At 45.9% G+C, this 21,362-nt stretch overlaps 1 protein-coding gene across 1 annotated transcript in view; it reads right to left on the bottom strand.

Annotated features, from left to right (window-relative positions):
* LGI3 (leucine rich repeat LGI family member 3) overlaps positions 1 to 21,362 on the bottom strand; it is a 115,108-nt gene that overhangs the window by 2,485 nt on the left and 91,261 nt on the right. Inside the window, exon 8 of the mRNA XM_069213967.1 lies at positions 19,375 to 20,193. Within this exon, the coding sequence (XP_069070068.1) occupies positions 19,376 to 20,193 (818 nt within the window). The 3' untranslated portion in view covers position 19,375. The remainder of the gene's footprint in view (positions 1 to 19,374; positions 20,194 to 21,362) is intronic.

Genomic DNA, 21,362 nt, shown 5'->3' with positions numbered 1-21,362 from the left:
GACCATCCATGAAGACTTTGAAAAAGCAATATGTTGTGGAATGACAACTTAAAAACCAGGATGGGACAACGCCCACACATATAGGCCAAGTCTGTACAGCAGTATTATAGTTGAACTCGTTAAGTGACTGGTTGGGGACGTACGGTCGGGTTCTAGAAAAACTGTGAGGACTGCCACCTTGTGCTGTGTTTTTCCCCAAACCCTCTTTTGTTTGCACGGGTCATCTAGCATTTGACCGCTGGAGACACCAGCTACATGTTCTCTGAATTATACATTGCCATCATTTACACTTTCATAGCTCATGCGCAAAAGATTTGCACAGTTGTACAGAGTTCAATTATCAGGGACAAGAGAGTAGGAGCTAATTTCCCCCACACATACATCGTCTTTAATAAATCCAGGTGTCTGCATCATCCTACAAAAGCTTCCTTACAAAGGGAGCCATGAATGAAAACACCTAAACCCTAAAATCCAGACTGGCTAACGTAAGTGAAGAATATACAGCAAATTTCAAACTTGCAGAGAATAGGTAAATCCTTATGACAAAATCATTTGAATAATTTTGTTACCCTACAATTCCTCAGTTTTTTAGGTTGTGTAATACTGCCCGCCAGAAGTTTAACAAACGTGTTTATGAAAAGCTGCTAAGATTCAGGGGCTGGCCTCCTGTTCATATTTCATTGTCACTTTTCACATCTAGGGCCAGATTTACAAGGCCATAGCGCCACCGGAGAGTCACTTTTTGTGACACTCCAGTGGCACCAACCACTTCTCCATATTTCCAAGGAGGTGTAATATGACTTTTTGTGGCTTTACACCTCCTCGTAAATATGAGCCACTCTGACGCAGTTTTCTGCTTCAAGGGCGCATGCAATGGGTGTTGAAGTGGGCGTTCAACCGCAACACTCATTACTTTTGACGCTGCCCCAGATTTACAAGAAGGCGAAAATCTGTGGCAGCACCAAAAACTAAGGACACCCCATGGGTGTTCTTAGCATGGCACAACAGGGCAGAATACTTTATTCCTACACTTTTTTTATTTTTCTATATGTCCTGCATTCTGCAGCACTCATAGAAGAAGCAAAATGCCATGGACGATTGTCCATGTGAAGGAAGGTGTTCCTTCCTACATATAAACAATCATTCAATAATGCCAATTTGCTACTTCTGCATCACACATAGGGCCAGCTTTAGAAGGCCCTTGGCCCCTTGCGCCACATTAGCATCATTTTTTTTATGCTACTGTGGCTCAGCCAGGCAAATATCACTGCACCATATTTACAAAATGGTGCAATCAATACATTGCGCCACTTTGCGACCCCTTGCGCCACATAATGCTCACACCTGGCATATTGTATGCAACGGGGGCGTTACGGTATTAGGAGGCCCGCAAAAATGGTGCAATGAAATCTACAACATTTTATTGCGCCGTTTTTCGCTTAATTTTAATGCTTGCTCAAAGCAGGCGCTAAAAGGACACACCCATTGAAAACAATGGGCCTCCTTGAACTTTGCTGCATTAGCGTCAGCATTTTTGACGCTAGTGCAGCAAAGTGCCACAATAGTGTCAAAAATGTTGACGCTATTGGCCTAACATGCGCTATGGTGCGCTGTATTGTAAATACGGCACACCCATGGTGTCGTTAGGTGGCAGTAGGCGTGGAGGGGTTCAAGAAATCTGGTCCATAAAAAATAACAAATCGCCATTGTAGATTGTTTATGTGCATGAAGGAACACCTTCTGAACATAAACAATCACACCCCTCAATGCAGACACACTTGCACTACGGTGCAAGGATGCCTGTGTTGGCGCAGGCTGCTTAATTTAGCACCAACGCAGGAAGAAACGCAGGGGTGCACCATATTCTTGTAAATACGGCACATCCCTGCGTTTCAAAACTGGTGCAGTGTGGCCCTGCTAATTTTGGCACAGCAGCACGCTGCACCAGTTTTTTTTTGTAAATCTGGAACCTAGTCTCCCTGAGGCTGAGGTCGTCAGCTGCTTAGCTTCAAGTCAAGTCAGCGCAAACAATCCAAGAAAGAAAAGAAAGTTCCTCCCAACACAGCCATGTCGAATATCTTGGTTAAAAGAAACCCACAGCACCATGGTCTTTTGAAATGGTAGTTTTCCTCATCACATAAGATTGTCCCATACTGAAGCAGGAATGAGAGTTATGCCCGAGAAATGAAGAGTTTCTTCGATCCTAACTTGCAGTTATTGTCAGCCTTCGTAGTGGTTTGTTGGGAGAAAGTCATAAGGAAAACAGTCGGCTGCCATTATGTTTTTTTAGCATTTGGCAGAAATCTTATCCATGAAACAGAAACAGAATCACTATTCAGAAAATCTAGAGTACAAAAAGTGACTCTTTATTTTTCTAGTTTGTTTTGCTCAGACTTCTTCGTCAACCACAGACTGGCGTTCCTCTTGAAATCACACTACTTCCCAATCTCAGGAGAGACACCTGGACCTAGAAAGAAAAGCAGACTTGTCGGCTGACTGATATAATTCCTATTTGCCTGACTGAGGACTGGTCAGAGACTCGGACTTGGAACTCTTGGAGATGTTCCAAGAACTATCCAAGGCTTTTGAGGACCCCAAATGACATAGAGGTCTAGGTTCCGCCAATAAAGCCAACTTGTCCCCTGTGGAATTTCCCTCCTATTACTGAAGAGTGAAAAAGATCATGAAACAGACAGAGCTTTGGCTCTCTGAAAGAATATCAATGGACCACTGGCAACTGGCACACTGCTGTTTGCTGTTTATTAATCTTGTTGGCTTCGCTTGGGAGTACAGAAACTCTTCTGGTTGAAGGAAAGCTAGAGCAGGGCAGGGAATTCAAGAGGACTATTTGGGAATAGACATTTTGCAGTGAACCTGATCTGGAGGGGTAGTGAACTCTCTGCAAATTGAAACTGTGAAGTGGTGTATCAGGAATCAGTAGTAAATCTTTGGCCATTTTCTTAGAAGAACACTTGCTGTTACAGGTAAGCCGAGCTGTTTTTTTTATTTTTACAGTCAATCGTCTTTATATCAAGGATGCGGCAGGCTTCTAAACAATGCTGCAATTGAGATTAACCACTGTCAACTGTCATGCATGAATGCTGCTCCAAATATCAATAACATCAAGTCCAGATTCCATGAGGTAAACAAGGAAATAAGTAATAGGAAAAGACAGAGAGAAGGGGAAAGTGATGAGGACTAGGCATAAGGGAAAGGTGAGAGGAAGGAAGCAGGAGGTATCAAATGAAAAAAACAATAGTAAACTAACATATGCTTGTATTAACATAGGGAGCCCCAAAACACCCAACACTGTCTTAAAGGGCAATATGAGGACTGAAGCACTGTTGTACACTGTTATACCCACCAAAAATCTGCTCCTTCTCACACTTGTATGACGCAGGCCCAATTTTCTTAATTCAAATCTGTAGGGATAATTGTGTTACATCCTTTTTGACAAAGATATTACATCCCCTTTTGTTTCATCCTCAACCTTGCCGGTTTCAACACCGAAGCATAACAGGTAAAACTGGAAAGTTCTTGTCTCACAATAGAATATCCTTTCAACTTAGCTATCTTGCTAAAGTCAGGGAAGAGAAGAATTCATCTACGCTGCAAATCCAAGTTATGTTTTAATTCTGCAACGTTCTTTATTATGTAATTTCTCATGCCAAGATCTCTGAGTCCCATTAACAGTGCCACAATGTATTCACCTGAGGGCCGTGGTCCCTCAAAAGGAGCTTGGAACTTTTTCACTAACTTATCCATGGTAGGAAAGAGGTCCTCTCAGAAAAGGATTTCAGCCACCTCTGTCTTTGAGGAATCAGGAGATAGCTGGAAACCCCAGCACCTAGATGTGCTCCATTTGCCTCATTTTCCCAGAATCTCTGTCCTGCCAGTCAGTGTCAATAGTGCCCCTAAAAATTGGTCATCAAAATAAGTTCCAGCGGAGCTCCTTTTCCAGTCAGCTCACACAGCCCGCATTTTAGAGCCAGCCTCCTTCAAAGAGTATTACATAGGAGTCACCTTGTGTTTCACGCACTCCTCGTGGGAAGGGGCCTTCCACAGCTGCTGATATTGTTTCACTTGTCCGGCTTTTTTTGTAAATAAATTTGATTGGCTTTTTTTAGAAGGTTTATTCAAACAAAATGAAAACATGCAGCAATGTCTGTTACCCCCACCTCCCAAAGACCGCCCCTCCTTCATGACAGGGAAACATGTCTCTGAGTGCCACAGGGATTCTGTTTTTTTTCTAGAGCCACAGGGCGAGGCAGTTCCATACCAATGTCTAAGATTCCACTCCCAAAGTTCTACCTTTGCTCATTATAAAATGGAAGTCCTTCCATAGCTTCACCATAGCTTCTCCCTATTCTCCTAAGGTCCATCCTCCCCACACTCACTCAAATTTCCTCAAGCAGCCTGTCCCTCAGAGACTAATCTTTCCCTCTCACAACAAATGTCCATCTCCTGTTCACAGTCTTCAATTCGGGGGATCGCCACACTTCCCCATCTTCAAGCAATCTTCATTTTTGCCAATAGACATTCCAGATTCTCCATTGTCTTTTGATACGAGGTGAGGTCGGAGGTCCCCCGTGTACCCAGCAGCGTGAGGCCCTCTGCGTGACTGGAGCCCCTTCTGCTGCTTCCAGCCGAGTTGCCACTCCCTCCCAAAATCTACTGATGGAGGTGCAATCTCACAATGTGGAGGCGTTTATCATCCTCCGCTCTATCTTTTTATGTAGGAGAGTCCTAATGTAATATATTTTATTGAGAATTTTTAATTGTATGGCCACCTCTCTTGGAAATTGTAGCACTTCCTGCCACTCGTCGTCCTCCAGTCCACCAACATCTATCTGCCATTTCCCCTGCAATTGTGTTAACTTCCTCTGTGTGTTGTTCATAAGTATCTTATGAGTAAGAGAGATTGCCTTAGTCTTTATATGGCCACCAAGAAGTCTTCTTCCAAGGGGGGACTCCTCCATAGCGTCCTATTACGGTGTGATCCTCTCCCGTAGGGCATGCTGCAACTGGTAATGTTTGATACACTGAGTTTTGTATCCTCTTATCTCATACATCTATTCTCTTATCTCATACAAATCTCATATTGTTATATATTTACAGTCACAAGTACATTCTACAGTTGGGTATTAAAATGGAATGTGATGCTCTTTGTGTTCCTGGGGTTATTTGCGTGTATGTGTTCGAGCTTTGGAACACAGGAGTGGTGCAGTTGGGAGTTGATGCCAGAATATGGAGACACCTGCTGGCGAGCTCACCTCGTTATCTGTACTGTTAAATTAAAGAATCTGTCTACTCACCTTAACTGGATCGGAGGTGGTATTATTGCAGTGAAGTATCACTACATTGTGAGGGTACAATGTCATGAGCAAAAGGAGTACCACCTACAGGCCCCATGTAGTTCTCTCCAGACCTCTCCCATCCCCAGAACTTGGTGGAAATCATCCAATTTCCCAGGACCAGCCTGATCAGTCTGTTTTCACTGGGCTCTGCCTCGGCATGTGTCCAGCACCATAATAAGATCACTCCCTATCACTGTGGTGGCTTGTGGTAACCCAACTATCAGGTTTCCTAAGTGTGCTAATGTGTCTACTTGGAGTACTGGTGAGACATAGACATTGACCAGGGCAGGCTGTTCTCCCCTCCATTCTCCTAATACTGCTGTTCAGTGGCTCAGTTCATCTTCCCATTTCTTGTGTATGTGGAGAGACACTTCTTGTTCCAACCTGTGTATCCTTTTAGAATGTACGGACACTGTTGGCCGTGCAAGGTCAGTGTAGACTCCGCCTTGGTCACCTGATCCACCAGTTTCCTATGGTCCTTCCGCAGGAGGTGCACCTCCTGCATCACTGAATCAATTTTAATTTCTTGGGCTGCCTTGGTGTCCTTTATTGCTGCTAGAATGATGGCCTCATGGGATTCCAAATTGCAGTCTGGTGAGGGTTCTGTTTGGTCCTGTTCAGTGGCTGTTGAAGAGCCCTGAGCACCTTAGGCTGCACCATGGTCTCACCCTCTGATGCTGTCCTGATGTGGGTTCCAGCAACCCTTCTGTCCTCCCAATATCTCTGTCTGGGGCCACCACCTAGAGGTTCCATTATGTGCAATTCACAGTGATACGGAACTAAGCTAGTTCCTTGTCTCCAGTCCATTTGTTATCCCTTCAGGAAGAACCTCGGGCACAACCACCCCTCTTGCTAATCCTGCTTCAGTTGAACCAGATGTCTGTATCTGTACTGTGTGTCCTCAGGGAATTGTTCCTCCTCTCCAATGTTGTGTAGGACATCTCACCCGAGCCGTGCGATGTTCGAATCTCTGCCAAACGTAGGTGGTATTTGGAGTATTAGGGCAGGGCAGCACTACGAAGAATTTCAGACCCCACTCAAAGTTCCTCTCAGGCTTCACCCATGATGGAAAAGTAGTGTGGTGGGAGGGCGCCACCGACAGAAGCCTCTACAGTCTCAATTGCCGTGACGATATCTCGTAGCCGGAGGAGTAAACCAGGGAAAAAGAGTAGCCCCTTTCATTTAAACCTCCCCCCTTCACATCCACAAACAGTGTGGCTCCCCATGAGAGAGCACCTTCACCAGAACCCCTTCCACCCGCAGCTTCCGACTGAAGTCTCGTCCACCTCTCAGTCTCACTTCCAAAGTCCCTTTAAATTAATAGGGATTCTTCCATGGTTGTCCAGGAGCGCAAACACTTAACTTCCCGGCCCCTCTGCTATAGTCCTCACCGTAGGGTCCCAGTCCAAACAGTGTGGATACAGTCAAGCCCCCCAAAAGCAATCATCAGGTTCCATGGGCACCACAGTCCTTTTGACAGGTCTTCATCTCATTTTCTGGCACAGAACTTGCAGACCCGTGTGCAGTTCCAGTCGGCACCATTAACCGAACTTTGTGCCCTACTGTGGTGGATAACGCTACTCAACTGCTGTTTCCCCTAGTGGGGTCTCTGTATTGGGTTTATAGCAGCTTTGCCCCCATTGCGCCTGTGGCAAGCAGTTCCCAAGCTCCTCTGTGGATCCCTCAGCTCCCTCACTGCTCTCTGGCCTTAGGAAGCTGTTCTGGAACCGATTCTTCAGTAAAATCCCCTGGGGCTGGCCTTTCCGCTGCAGTTCATCTAAAATTTTCACCCACGCCACCATCTTGGGCACGGCCGCATCGCACCTGTGTCTCATGGGAGGGGAACGGGCCCTTATTCACGCTGGGGCCAATCCACTGGGAGTTGCTCCTGGTGGACTCCCCACAGTTACTCGTGGATCCCCCAGGGGCTGGCCCTTCACCTCAGCTGCTGTTTGTATCTCATTGCTGTACCGCCATCTTGGGCACAGCTCCTTTCCATGAGTGTAACTATACACTAAATATAAACCCCACCTGATTCATTGATTCTGCTTATCATGACACATTAATGTAAGTCTAGTACCATCTACATTTATTCATTAGTGTGGGTCATCGTGAAAACCCATTAACATTCATGGTCCTGAGGATGGTCTCAAGTACTTAAGAGAATGAAACATCGACGTTCTGACACTTCTCTCATGTTAATATTTGAAGCCCTGGATTGACGGATTTGTATAAAGGAGGTATTCCAGTTATAAAGAGAGTGAACTGTACATGCATTAATCTATGATTGTTTAACAGATGTCTGAGTGTACATGATTAATGTATATTGAGTTTTTGACTCAGTGTACCTCACGATTATAACTTAATTACATACAAATAAAATAAGCACTTTGGTTGAATTTTTTTGTGTACGCTGTTTTTCCTTTCCTTCATAGACTGATTTAATTTATCAATTTTGTGTGTATTTGGATTAATTCCTTTTGACAACGAGTTAAGTCATACCCAAATAATTATATAAATTGTCCCCCTGTTAGCAGTTTACCTTTTAGATTACTAAATCCTGGCTCCAGAGGGATTATTGGGTTGCCTATCCTTTTCAGTAGTGAGCCCTCTATCGTGCCGCTTCCCCACCCTCATGCAGCACAGGTGGGGAGACGCCACCAGCAGCTGTCGCTGCTTAACCACCCGCAGAACCAAGTTAACAGAATGGAGGTAGGACACCAAGGCTGCATCCACCAAAAGGGGTGTTTCAAGGAGGATCAATGTCTGCAGACTGGGAAAAAGCAAGCAGTGCAGGTAAAAGTGAATTCCCTGCCTCAATTAATGATATTTGGTAGCACGTCTTCTGCGTTTGTTTGCAGTGTTATTTCTTCATCTTATTTTCTTTTTCATCATTATGAGGTCTCACATGGACAGTAAATGCACTCTCTTCAAGACACTTTGTTTACAACTTTGCTAAAAGACATTTTCAAAAGCCATTAGCTTTCGCATATGCAAGACATTTGCTTTGCCAATGCTTGTTGAGTTGTGTTTTCCCAATATCCTGCGCATTACCACCAAGTTGCTAAACACCAAAACTCATCATGAGGCATGGTTCCATGTAGCATTTTCAGAGTGCCACTTCCAACATGTTATACTATGTTAAGGCAGTTTGTTAAGTGCATGGGGACCAATAGGCATCCTAGCGCTGATTGAGCAACACAAACTGTAGGTGCAAGCTCCATGGGGGTTAATTCACAAACAGAAAGGATTTTTCCACAACACATTTTATTGAGTTTTGACAATGATCCTTTGCCTCGTGGGCCAACCAATATACACAGGATGATAATGTCAACATACCCATAAACAATAACAAGAACCTGCACGCCTGACCCCCCCAGTATAACACAGCAAAGCATAATATCAACTTGCTCATTGGTCAGTTGTCTTCTCACCCTTCCCCCCGCCCTCATACAGTTGAGTCTCCTCATCCATACAGGATCTCAAGGAGCAACCACAGTCCAACATGATGCCCCTGTAGTCCGCCCACCTCTGCCAAATTTCAGAGTGTTTCTGTGTACATACCCTCACCTGGTACACCACGACCTCTAGACCCATGCAATGGTCCGTCCCTTTTTTCCACACTGCGAGGGATGGGGTGATCTCCGCCTTCCACGCTTGGCTATATTCCACTTTGACAAGGTCAATCCCAGAAAAAGAGTAGTCTTTCAAATGTGTTCCCCCCAAGATCATGGGTCTAGTGTGATTAACCAGGATAAGACTTCCCCTAGACAAGATGGCACACTATGCCAAATCTGGCCCAGCACGGACCAACTCAACACTGTGTGTAGGAATGTACCTATGTCTGTGTGGCAGCGAAGGCAGTCTGTGCAGGCAATCACTCCCATACGCCACAGGCAGTGTTGTGTGTAATACGTCCTGTGGAGATATTTAAGTTGTATTAGTTGGAGGCGGGCAGCTATAGCTGCCTCTTAGGGTTCCCACAGGGCCATCGTCCAGTCATCGTTTTCCAGTGTTCCAATATCTGCCTCCAACAGTCCTCTGAGAGTGTGTATTGTGTCCAGGCTGTTAGAGATGAGGGATTAATATACTTTCACTATCTTGTGGTCAGCCAGGTCGCCCAGTAGAAGTTTAGCCACTAATGGATTGAGTTCTGGAAGAGGAGGTAGATTCTTGATATAGAAAGTCATTGCATGGCAGAGTTGTAAATACCAATGAAAATGGCTGTGATGCAATTGATATTGCCTTTGCATCTCCTGACACGATTTCAGGACAATTACGTGCATCACATCCCCTAAAGTGGATATCTCAATGATGACCCACTTTTGAAAACCGTTCCGCTGGGCCATCTTCTGAAGCATGCAGCCCAGAAGGAGCGGTGTCCTCTCTGTCAGTCTCTCCCACCAGCCCATCTGACTAAGGAAGCACCTCCACAGATTCAGGACCACCTGGGTCACTGGAGGGAGGGCACCCACACCACTTCTGCCGTACAAATAATCAGCAGTTGCAATACAAAGTAGTAAGAGTGCATATCCACCGCAGAGATACCTCGACTGAAGGCGGGTTGGAAACATTTACTTAGGGCAGTATGGGGAGTTCCCCCTCCCATAGGAACCCACTGAGAATGGCGCAGATCTTCCAAAACCAGGATTGCGAATGGAATACGGGAAATTCTGCAACTGGTACAGCAGTTAAAGTAATTAAACCATTTTAAAAATGACCAACCTGACAGTCAGCGATAGTGGCAGGACTGACCAAACTTTCACCTCCTCCCTCATTCGGGTCAAAATCCAGCTCTATATTCCGGTACCACGACAGTGCTGCATCTGGAGATACATAAATCCCCAGGTACTTAAACCTGCCCTTGGCCAGCGCCAGTCCCAACACCCAACTCACGTTTTGACCAGAGCTAACCACGGGAAACAATATGAATTTTGATTGATTCATATATAGGTCTGAGGTTACACCAAAAATGTGCATGATTTGCATAATCCTTGGCCCAGAGGACCTAAGGGTGGTTAGAAAAAACAAGACATCATCCACATATTGAGTGATCCTGTGTGCCCCTCACTCCGCTCAAAGCCACTGACCTGAGCATCCATCCTGACCCACACAGCCAACGGCTCCATTAACTGAGCAAACAGTAATGGGGACAGAGGGCACCCCTCCTGTGTCCCTCACTGGACTGAAAATGGATTAGATCGGGCTCTAGCCAATGTAACCACCACTTTCAAGTCCAAGTATAGGAGCTATACATAGTAGAGAAATCTAGGGCCGAACTTTAACTGATGAGCATCACAAATAGATATTCCCTGCTTACCGAGTCAAATGCTCTGTCTATATTCGTCAGAAGTACTGCCACAGGTCCCCCTAGGCGGTCTGCAAGGGCCAGAGTATTGTATACACTTTGGATATTATTGTGCGTGGTGCACTGAGACATGAATCCAACCGGGTCCAGGTGGTCCAAGTCAAGGGCATGAAGCACCAGTCTACTCGCCAAAGTTTTGGTGAGCAGCTTCACTTCAAGAGGGAGACTGGGTGGTAAAAGGAATGGTCTTCCGGAGGGCAACCCGGCTTTGGGAACACGACAATCTCCACGTCGCCAATCTGGCAGCAGCGCCATGCCTGCGATCACAGAATAAACCACCCCCAAAAGATGATTCACAAGTTGGGCCATAAACGCTTTGAAAAACTTGCATAGGAACCTGTTGGGCCTGGGGGCCTTTTCCGCTCTCAGAGCCATCAGGGCAGACAAGAGCTCCTTCTTCATGATCGCCCCATCTAGTTGGTCCCGGGCCTCGGTCGGGAGAGTTTGGAGAGGAAGAGCACCCCCAAATTCCATTAATTGCTCCAGCGATAGGACCTCCCTCTGAGCATATACCACCCTTAAAGTTATAGCAAAACTCTAAGCCACTTCCTGGGGATCTGCTAGCAGCGCTCCCTGCTAATCGCAAATCAAAGGAATGGATGGGCAGTATTGGGTGGCTTGGCACAATCTATGTAGCATCTTGCTTGAGTTGTCTCCCCATTGACTCTGTACTGCCTGCCAGGTCTGTTTGGCCTCCTCTGGCAGCATCTGCTGACAGATGCTACACAAGCCCCAGTTGTCACCGCGCCATATGCAAGTCGGCCTGCTGGCTCCGTTCCTCTAGCATCTGCACTTGCGATTCAAGTTCTACCAGGTCCTGTGCTAGATGTCTTCACTCTCTGCCAGAGTAACTAATGTCTACACCCTGCAATATTGGCTTAAGTGCTCCCCACAGCATCACTGCAGATGCCGCCGTTTCAGCATTAAGGTTAAAGTACTCCTAATGGATTGTGTGATGTGTAGCCAGTAGACTGGGCTCTGTAGTAACCATGGTGAAAGACGCCGAGAAGGAATGCGGCCTCCTTGACACAATGTGAATTCTAATGGCTATCGGGGAGTGATCAGACAGTCCCTGCGCTAAGATGGGAGCTTCAGACACTCTATGTCCATAGGCATTGGGAACAAGGAAATAATCAAGACAGGAGAGGGAGCCACATACCATGGAGAAATAGATGTACCTTTCCCTAGATGGGTGATGTGCTCTTCACATGTCCATAAGCCCCAATGCAGATACCATGGAGGGTAACTGGGACATGCCCATTTCAGTGGATGGACCTTCAGGGCACCATCGTCCACTAGGGGATCAATTACACCAATCAAGTTACCTCCTTTATCACCGTCAAGCCCACCAGGAGATCACCCCACAGTCACAAAACTAGATTAAGAGGGGGAGGGGCATATATACACAAAAGTGTGAAGGGCTCACCTTCCACAGTGCCTGTGACTATTGTGCACCTACCCCGATGCTCCACCCAGGACCTAATAAGCATGATGGGGACATGGCGCTGGATCAGAATGTATGCAGCTGTGAAACCCCCTCATGAACCTTGAATGGAACACCTGGTTGTAGCCATATCTGACCAGGCAAGGAACTTTGGTACCTAGGAGATGTGTTTCTGGTAGCAGCTAAATGTCGGCTCCCAATCCCCTAATATGTTTTAAGATTGCCTACCATTTGATCTTATCTAAGACGCCTCAGACATTCCACAAAATCACACAGAAGTGACCTATGGAATCATCTGGTACTGTAGGACACATGGTATGTCAAGTTTCGATATCGCAGTGGGTGCACCAGGGGAAGGGCGTGCAGCAGGTCCATACATATTAAGCACAAAACAACAGATAACATTCCCCAAATCTCAATGTACTTAGGAAAACAAGAAGTATCTTTTGCGTGATATGCCATTGTGGGGTCCCAATAGGGGGAACCACACAGACCATCCCAATGGATCCTCATACTCAACAATCTTAAACTGCTAGAGATGATGGGACGATAGTCTCTATGGTGTGAGGTCATGAATATTCTAGTTCATACCTCAGAGTTTGTAGAAATCATCTGAATCACACTTTGTTACCAATATCTTGTGAAGGCCAAGCCCACTTGGGCACAGGTTCTGCAAACGGTTCACCTCAGGGTCAAGTCTCTCCACCCTGCTGGGAACTCTTCCAGGATGATTTTGATCTGTTGTGTTGCTTCTCTGGTTTCTTCACTGGGCAGTCACTCTTACCCCACCCTACAACAAATCTGAGTCCATGTGTGGCGGAGTATGCAGCTTCAATGCCACCCTCTCATCGGTCCACCGGAAGACCGCCTCAGGTGACTTGAAAAAGAAGGTCTGCGAGTTGAAAATGACTTTGAGGCAAGCTGGGTATAAGGCATAGGTTGCAGTTTTAGTTCCCACTGGTGTTGCTTTGCTGCTGTGAAAGATTGGCATTGTTGTTGTACTATCCTAGTATAATTGGGAAGTATTATATGGTGAGATTGGTAGGTGCCCATGCCTGAAGCCGAGCAAAGTTAAGGATTGTGACTCTGTCCAGATATTTCAAGATCCGAGCAATCTCCGGTCGCGGCCACGCCCCGGTGGGAGGATTTCGTACCATGGTGTGTACATTAGGGTGGGGAAGCGGCACAATGGAGGGCTCACTACTAAAAATGATAGGCAACTCAATAACCACTCTGGAGCCAGGATTTAGTAATCTAAAATGTACATTTCTAACAAGGGGATAAGTTACATAATTATTTAGGTATGACTTAACTGGTTGTCAAAAGGAATTATTTCAAATACACACAAAACTGATCAATCAAATCAGTCTATGCCCTGTGGGCCCTCTCTACCACAAAACATGAGGTGAGGGTTTCCTCAGGCACTACTGAACAAAGCCACAGGGTCAGGAAATTGTCCACTGATGAACCCTTGCACCCCTCCGGGAAGCCCACAAACCTTAAGTTATTGCAGTGGGCCCTTCCCTCTGCGTCTTCAACTCTAGCCGCCAGATCCTTGGTCACAGCTGTGAGAGTGGTCACCTTCTATTGCAAGGCAGTGACGGAGTCTCCCACTCTGGAAACCCTTGTCTTGGCCTCTGTAATCCATTCAACAGCTCTCCTGAGGTCCTGTCCTAGCAAGGTGATGTCTGTGCCCACTGCCCTAATCTTAGCGTCGAGCATATCTCAGGACTACGTAAAGGCCACCAAGAGCATTGCATTGTCTGGGGTGACTCCCTCCTGTCCACACTCCACAGGGGCAGAAGCGGATTCTCCTGATTGGGCATACTTGTCAACTGTGCTATGCTTGGTGATAAGGTGGGACACCTTATCTTTCACCATGGTAGCTGAGGAGGACTGTGACTTCATGTTATGTTGCTCATTGTCTTGAGCCTCACAGATGACCTGCTGGACCCCTTCACAACAGGGCACAGGGGGCGGCATGAACAGTCCGCGGCTGGTGTAGCTGTCATTCTATTCTACCAAGCAGTCCTGTGTAGGACCCAACCATCCATTCACAGAATGCCAGTGGGCGTACTGTCACAAATCACACCAGATCCTAGCCTGACCTTTTCCGCAGTAGTAACTCCCACTTTTAGCGCAGATCCCTAATGAAGTCCCACGCCGAGTATCACAAGTGCCCAGCTCCTGCTCCAATAAACAAGAAGAGGAGGGATGGATGTGCCCCGGGTAAGGCCAAGTGTTGTGACTGCCCCTAGCACCATCCATTCTGTGTCCCTTATTCTATAATCAGTGTCTGTGTTACGGGGCCCATTCAGGTAGAATACTGCAAGTATCAATCCCCGTTGCTGGACGTGTTGACCAAGTCTTACCAATGCCAGGGAGGGGGTGGCTCAGGGCACGCCTTACTGTAGCATGTTCAGTAGTCACTGCTTAGGAGCCCTAGGGCCCCGGGATGTAATCGGTGGGAAGGAATGCCCCCATGTTCGTGTCAGCTGCCCCAGCAATCCTACTGCTTCTGCGGTACTGCAAGACAAGGCCTTCAACCTATACAACACCCCAGTGCTGACCACCACCTCAGCCGCTGGGCCGTGCTACAACTCTGGCCTGATCCATGGGGTATTTTACCCCAGTGTCTTACAGGGCCAAACCTGACCCCAAGCAGATCACTGTGTGGCTGGAGGCCCCTACTACTCAGAATCCCGGGGTAATTCGCCTCTTCCTTCAGGGACCTAACGTGGTCCCAAAAACAGCACTTTCCGCTGGGGTTCCAAACTGCACCCTCCATCTCTTTCTGCACTGCCGCAGGCCCAGTACTCTCCGTCTGGGTAGCAGGGATGCCACTGACTCCACACAAGCTGCTGGCATCGTCCTAAGTCCGGCTTCTTCTGGTCTTCATGCAAGGAGCGCTGCCTCTTTGCCCCAGGAGCTCAGGAGACCCAACAGGGTCTCAGTCCATGGCACACTCTCTGCAGCACCCACCAGCAAGCTGCCACTCGGCAGGAGGCCTCAGGCCGCCTCCAGCAGGGGAGGGAAATCCTCCTATGTGGCAAAAGGAGGGGGGCACTGTCTCTCTCTCTTTACCTCTTACTTCCGGCCCTTCCACAGCAGACCCAGTGCCGGAGGCTCCAGGCACACCATGCTGCTTGACACAGCACTCCTGCTCCCGGATCCACACAGCCAGAAGGCTGGCCTACCAATGTTTCCTTTCTCTGCCACGTGTTCTGGATGGTGATATCAGCTCCCAGTTTCACCTTCCACTTCTCTCAGCCTCGAGGGCCTCAGGTGGGTCGAATGCTTATGGTTTCAGTACGGTGTGGACTAGGATTGTGTCAGACTAGAAAGGCGACCATTGAGAGCCAAGTTACAGTGTGGCCGCCATGTTCGGTGGTCAAGCCACCAAACAGAAAGGTTTTAAGCCATTTTCTGACAGACATTTCATTATCAATTGTCCCCAAAGTAAGGGACAGAGGGGGTTATTCTAACTTTGGAGGAGTGTTAATCCGTCCCAAAAGTGATGGTAAAGTGACGGATATACCACCAGCCGTATTACGAGTTCCATAGGATATAATGGACTCGTAATACGGCTGGTGGTAAATCCGTCACTTTTTCGTCACTTTTGGGACGGATTAACACCTCCTCCAAAGTTAGAATAACCCCCAGAGTGTTCCAAAAGTTTTGCCACATTCTACCTGAAGGATCTTCTTCCACTTCTAGCCCTTTTAACAGGCTGAGCTATGTCCCTTAAAGTATTGTAGGATCTGAGAGCTCTACCAGGGCTATAGGGAGCAATCAGCTGTCGGGAGATGGAAGGGCCTTGATTTTTGAGGGCTCTGTGTGAGATGCCCAGTGCTTTGAAATTAATCCTCTGTGCAATTGGTAGCCAATGGAGGGGGCAAGGTTCTGATGTTCCAAGAAGTGTCTACGAATATTTAGCATGGTCCTTGCCACTGCATTCTGCACCACCTGAAATATGCCAATCACAATTTTTGGTGCTCCCGGGTAGAGGGAATTTCCATAGTCCAGGTGGGAGACAATCAAAGCCTGGACTACTAGGATTTCAGAAAGAGGGGGAATCAAGCAGAGACGTTTTTGCAGCATTCTGATGATCTCATTGAAGCAGGCTGAAAGTTTAGTTGTTTGAGTTTTCATGGAAAGGGTTGTGTCAAGTCATACCCTCAATTTGTAATAACTGTTTCAGGGGTAGGTGCCAGACTTAGACAGTCAGGCCAGCCAAAAGGCTTTTGAGAGTTTGCACTGTTCACTAATATCATCAGCTCAGTTTTGTTTCAATTGAGCTTGAGGCATTTGTTCGGGAATTCCGTGAATCTCTGTTCACCGACATATGCTCTTCTTTTAAATTATGAGTTTACTCATTCTCTCCGGGGCTTAGAAATGTCTTGTCGTGTAGAAGTAAGTTGCAGATCTTGCCTTGTCTTTGTGGCCTCTACAGTATTATCATACATGATCATTTCCTTTTGTTGTGTACAGTTTAAATCTTATTTGGACTGTAGCTGGTTGTTTCCTAACACTTTTGTGTCTATTATGGGTAGAATTTGTCTTCATCATCTTCATTTACTTTGTTTTCAGCATCTCCTTTCACTATTATTCTGTCAAAATTGCTGGTGAGCCTGACAATGATTGTCCAGGTTGGTCCCCTCATAAATTTCTTCATTTGTTGGCCATTCCAGAGTTATTCCTTTGACAGATTATACCCCATATCAGTAATGCGCTTGCTATCACTTTCATTCCATTTAAAGCAGTTGTAACTGATGACTTCTTTCTCAAAAAATCATATTCATTAGGAGACTTCAGGCCTCATTTAGGGGCATATTTACTAACATTCAGAGTTGTGGATGTGACACTTTACAAAGCCACACAAATCAGATTTGACTTTGTGTGTGATGTTTCCCCAAAAATAACGTAAAGCAGTGCATAGCACTGCCTTGCATTACTTTGCATTATGGAGGCGTCCCATGGGTGGAAAATTGGCATTCCCATGCATATACCCACTTAGTTTGGTGCATTCCCAGATTTACTAAGGCTAGTAAACCTAAGAATGCATCACAAAGCTATGCCTCTCTGAATAGAATTTCTTTTATTTCTTCTTGTTACTTCCGCTTTTTATGCGTGCTGCATTTTCAGTGGATGTAGAAAGAGGAAAGTGCCTTTAAGGGTTGTGTTTGTGCAGGCAGTGGTGTCCGCATTGGCGCTGGGCAGTACACAGTGTGCAAGTACTACAAGACAGCAAAAATGCACCAGATCGTGGTTGATATGGTGCATCTATTGTTCCCCTTTCACGCAACCCGGAGCAACAACTTCGCTTGTTGTCCTGCCTTGTGTGGAAAAAATAGTAAATCTGCCCCTTAGTGTTTGGTGGGCTGTGCTCCATTCTGCCAATGCAGTGGAGGTATTGGAGGAGTAGTTCTCTGTTCCCAATGCTTGCATCACCTTATTGTTGTTACAGCAGATGCCCTATGTTCGACCCGTATGCCCAGAATTGGGTCCCGTACTCAAGCTACACCTCACTGATGAGGCTTAAGTAGTCTGAAACCGGTCTGGGGTGATTATGTTCCCAACTTAACAGGACCTGGTCTGCAAGTTCTAACTGGATTGTTCTTATTGCAGGATTGAGACTGATTTGCATATGGCCGGTGTCTGTCTAGAGTGACAGTGGGGAAGAACGATGGCCTGAAATGTTGCCCAAGCAATCAGCAGTGCGGACATTAATTTAAGCAGTCATACCATCACTTTGTTCTTGTTACTGCATGACGGATTTTGGATGGTTAACATGTACCCTGTGAAGTCGATGAAATATTTTACCTCCTCAGTTTCGGAATTTTCTTGGAAGGATCCGAAAGGAAGCTGGGTGTGCTCAAAGCATAGGTTATTTTTTTCAACATGGCCAAGTGCAACAGCTTTAAATTATATGGCATGCTGTTAGTTAATTGCTTGGCTGGTGTTAGACATTAATGACGATAGCGGCCATCTTTTCAGGTCCTTTACTAATGTTACAGAATCCAAGTTATAGTCATTAATATCAATTGACTCTCTGATGCCTTTGTCTAAAGTTTGAATTACCTGAGTAAGTTCACTACAAAATTAATTTGTCAAATAACTAAGGATATACATTTCCTTGAAATTTTCACACATTTCCATATCTAGGCCCAAACGTTCAACCTAAACAGCTGTATTGTATATAAAATTTGGCAAGGAATATAGTAGCCTTTTTTCAGTAAATGCAGTTTGGTGTTTAACTACATCCTTAATTGCAATTTTCAGCCTGTGGGCCCCAAACCAGGACAGTGTGTAACAAAGAGATGGATATGTAGTTTGAGTTTCAGGGCCCTTTATGGATTATCTAGAAAATAACGAAAGGTGATGCTAATGTAGGCGATGTGTTACATCACTAACTCATGGGTGCGCAAAGTGCCATGGAAAACACAAATAATGACAGAGTCAAATGTACTCCTAATGTACCTGTTATGTGACATGATTTCAGGGTCCTACTAAGATTCCATTTACGTTTCAGGAGACTATATCCAAACTGACCTTTCATCACTTGGCTTGAACCCTGAGAGCCACTGCCATAGCATGTCACTTTACAGGTGGGCTGCGTGTAACTAACAGTGCATGCCAGATGGCAGTTGCCCAGAAGCTACCACATGACAAAAGTCCATGCTACTACTACAGTTCACATGAGCAGAGGTCAGAGGGCAATTGACCTAGCCCTGGCACATGACAGGAACCCAGAGCACCATTTACATACACTATCATATGACCCTACAGTGCCACCGACTTCCACTGTCACACGACAGAAGCCCACAACAACAGAAACATGTGTACTAAATGACAGGTGTCCACTGATTTGACAGACCCAATCACATAAAGAAGCATTCCTACAAATGGTCTTCTAGATTTTCACATTGGTCAGCAAATTGCCATTTTGCACAGTTTACACTTTGTTAACATTTGCATGCTACCCTTTCCAGTCAATGTCCTTTGATTGGACAATACATGTAGATAGGCACAGGGCTTTCTCTGGAAATGTTTCCTAATATGAGCCATGGAGTGACCCACAAATCTTGCAAAATTTCCAACTCAATATCTTTTGATATCCGCAGTACATCATTGCATACCCCTTAGAACTCAGTTGTCTACCATCCTTCAGTCTTTGAGGCTGATCGCAAAAGAGGAGAACATACCTTATGCACTGAGATCTACTACCACATGCTTGTACACCAGAGTGTCCCCCTTGAAGCTGGGCACCAAAACCAGGTCTGAGTCCCCCACCTTGACTAAGCGGAAGGCACGTGGGGCCTGTACGGCCAGGTCCTGGACTTTCACAAACTTCTGCTGCTCAGCATCCCAGAGGTAGAGGTGCGTATAGGAGAAGTCACTTCCCAGGGCCATGTACTGACGTGCGCCAATGAGAAAAGGCTGCATGGCCATAGCTCCACGAGAAGCCAGGGTCTGCAATTCTGTGAATTGCAGCCCCTCCCACTTCACTACCTTGGAGTCACCAATGTAGCGACCCAGGCAGAGGTAGGATTCTTTCTTCTGCCGAAAGTGCTTCACTGTCTGCACATCCATCATCTCAGCTACCGCCCCCTGGAGGACAAACTGTTTCTGGGATCGGCTCCACTGATAGATGACCGGTGCCTGGGAGCTACTGGATATGATAAGCTTGGGCCTGTTGTCCGTTTCCACGAACTCCACATCAGTATCACGGTGCCAGGGGTGCAAGGTCTGATGAGAATAGAAGCCATTCTGGTTCCAGCGATACAGGCTGGTAGAGCCAGCTTTTGAGCTGTCTGCGATGACAAAGTACCAATCACCATCAATGGAAAAGGCTTCCACATCATTGGGCTTGCGTGTCTTGCGTGGGTCAATGTCCTGCATCTTGATGAACTTGTCCACATTGCTGTCCCATCTATGGATGTTGGAACCTCCAAACAGCTGGGCCACCACCACGAAAAGCTGGGACTCCACCACTAGCGGCTTGCAGTAAATGGCAGAGCGAGCTGCAATATACAGAGATAAGATATGAGCATGTATAAGTAATAATACATGCACATTATTGTTGTTAGCTCTATAACTATAATTCTGATTAATAAAGGTGGCAAATAGGAGAACAACCAGTCCAAAATGCAATGAATCCTACTCCATGGGTGAAACCTAAATGGTTCAAGTATGCAATATTAACAGTGAGGTAATGTATAAATGAAAAACATTTATATATGTTCATAAAATACTACAAAGGTAAAAAAAACATTAAAAAAAAAATACATGTAAGTCATCTAACAATGATTTGCACTTGGTGTAGAAAAGGTGGCAAATGTAAATGTGGTAGCGTAAATTTTATAAATACACTGAGTGCCCATGATTGCTGACTGTGTGCTGTATATTTTCAAATCCTAGAAAAAGGTTTCTACCTGGATGCTGGTACCTACAACTTGAAGAATGTGTTCACACAATGGCTGCTTCTGGAAATGGCGCCTCTCCACGGGGTCACCCCCAAACGTTTTGCCTTCTTCTTCTTACTTTTTTGCTGGATGTTTGCTTATTGGTCTTAGGACTCTGTGCACTTTACCACTGCTAACCAGTGCTAAAGTGCTTGTGCTCACTCCCCTAAACATGATCATGATTTGATTTGCAAATACCTGATTGGCATATTTAATTTACTTTTATGTCCCTTGTAGAGTGGTGGACCATATACCCAGGGCCTGTAAATTAAATGCTACCTGTAGGCCTGCAGCACTTATTGTGCCACCCGCTCAAGTAGCACCATAAAACATGTCCCAGGCCTGCCATTGCAGCCTGAAGGCAGTGTCCCACTGCTATGTCAACTTGGCATTTAAAACACGTTGTCAAGCTTGAAACTCCTATTTTATTACATATAAGTCACCCCTAGGCAGGCCCTAGGTAGCTCATAGGGCAAGGTGCTGTGTAACTAAAAGGTAGGACATGTGCATTTAAGTTTTACATGTCATAGTAGTGAAAAAACTCCCACATTTGTTTTTCACTGCTATGAGGCCTACCCCTCCCATATGATTACATTGGGGGTTCTTTATTACATTTAATACGTTGTAGTTCCTAAATGAGAGGAGGTAGCTATGTCATGTTTGGTACCAATAAACTTATAACGATAAACCCTCTTTAATGGTAAAGTTAAAAGTATCATTGCACGTTT

The sequence above is a fragment of the Pleurodeles waltl genome, chromosome 11 (genome assembly GCF_031143425.1).
Source record: "Pleurodeles waltl isolate 20211129_DDA chromosome 11, aPleWal1.hap1.20221129, whole genome shotgun sequence".
Taxonomy (NCBI): domain Eukaryota; kingdom Metazoa; phylum Chordata; class Amphibia; order Caudata; family Salamandridae; genus Pleurodeles; species Pleurodeles waltl.
This window is presented reverse-complemented; position numbering and strand designations above follow the sequence as displayed.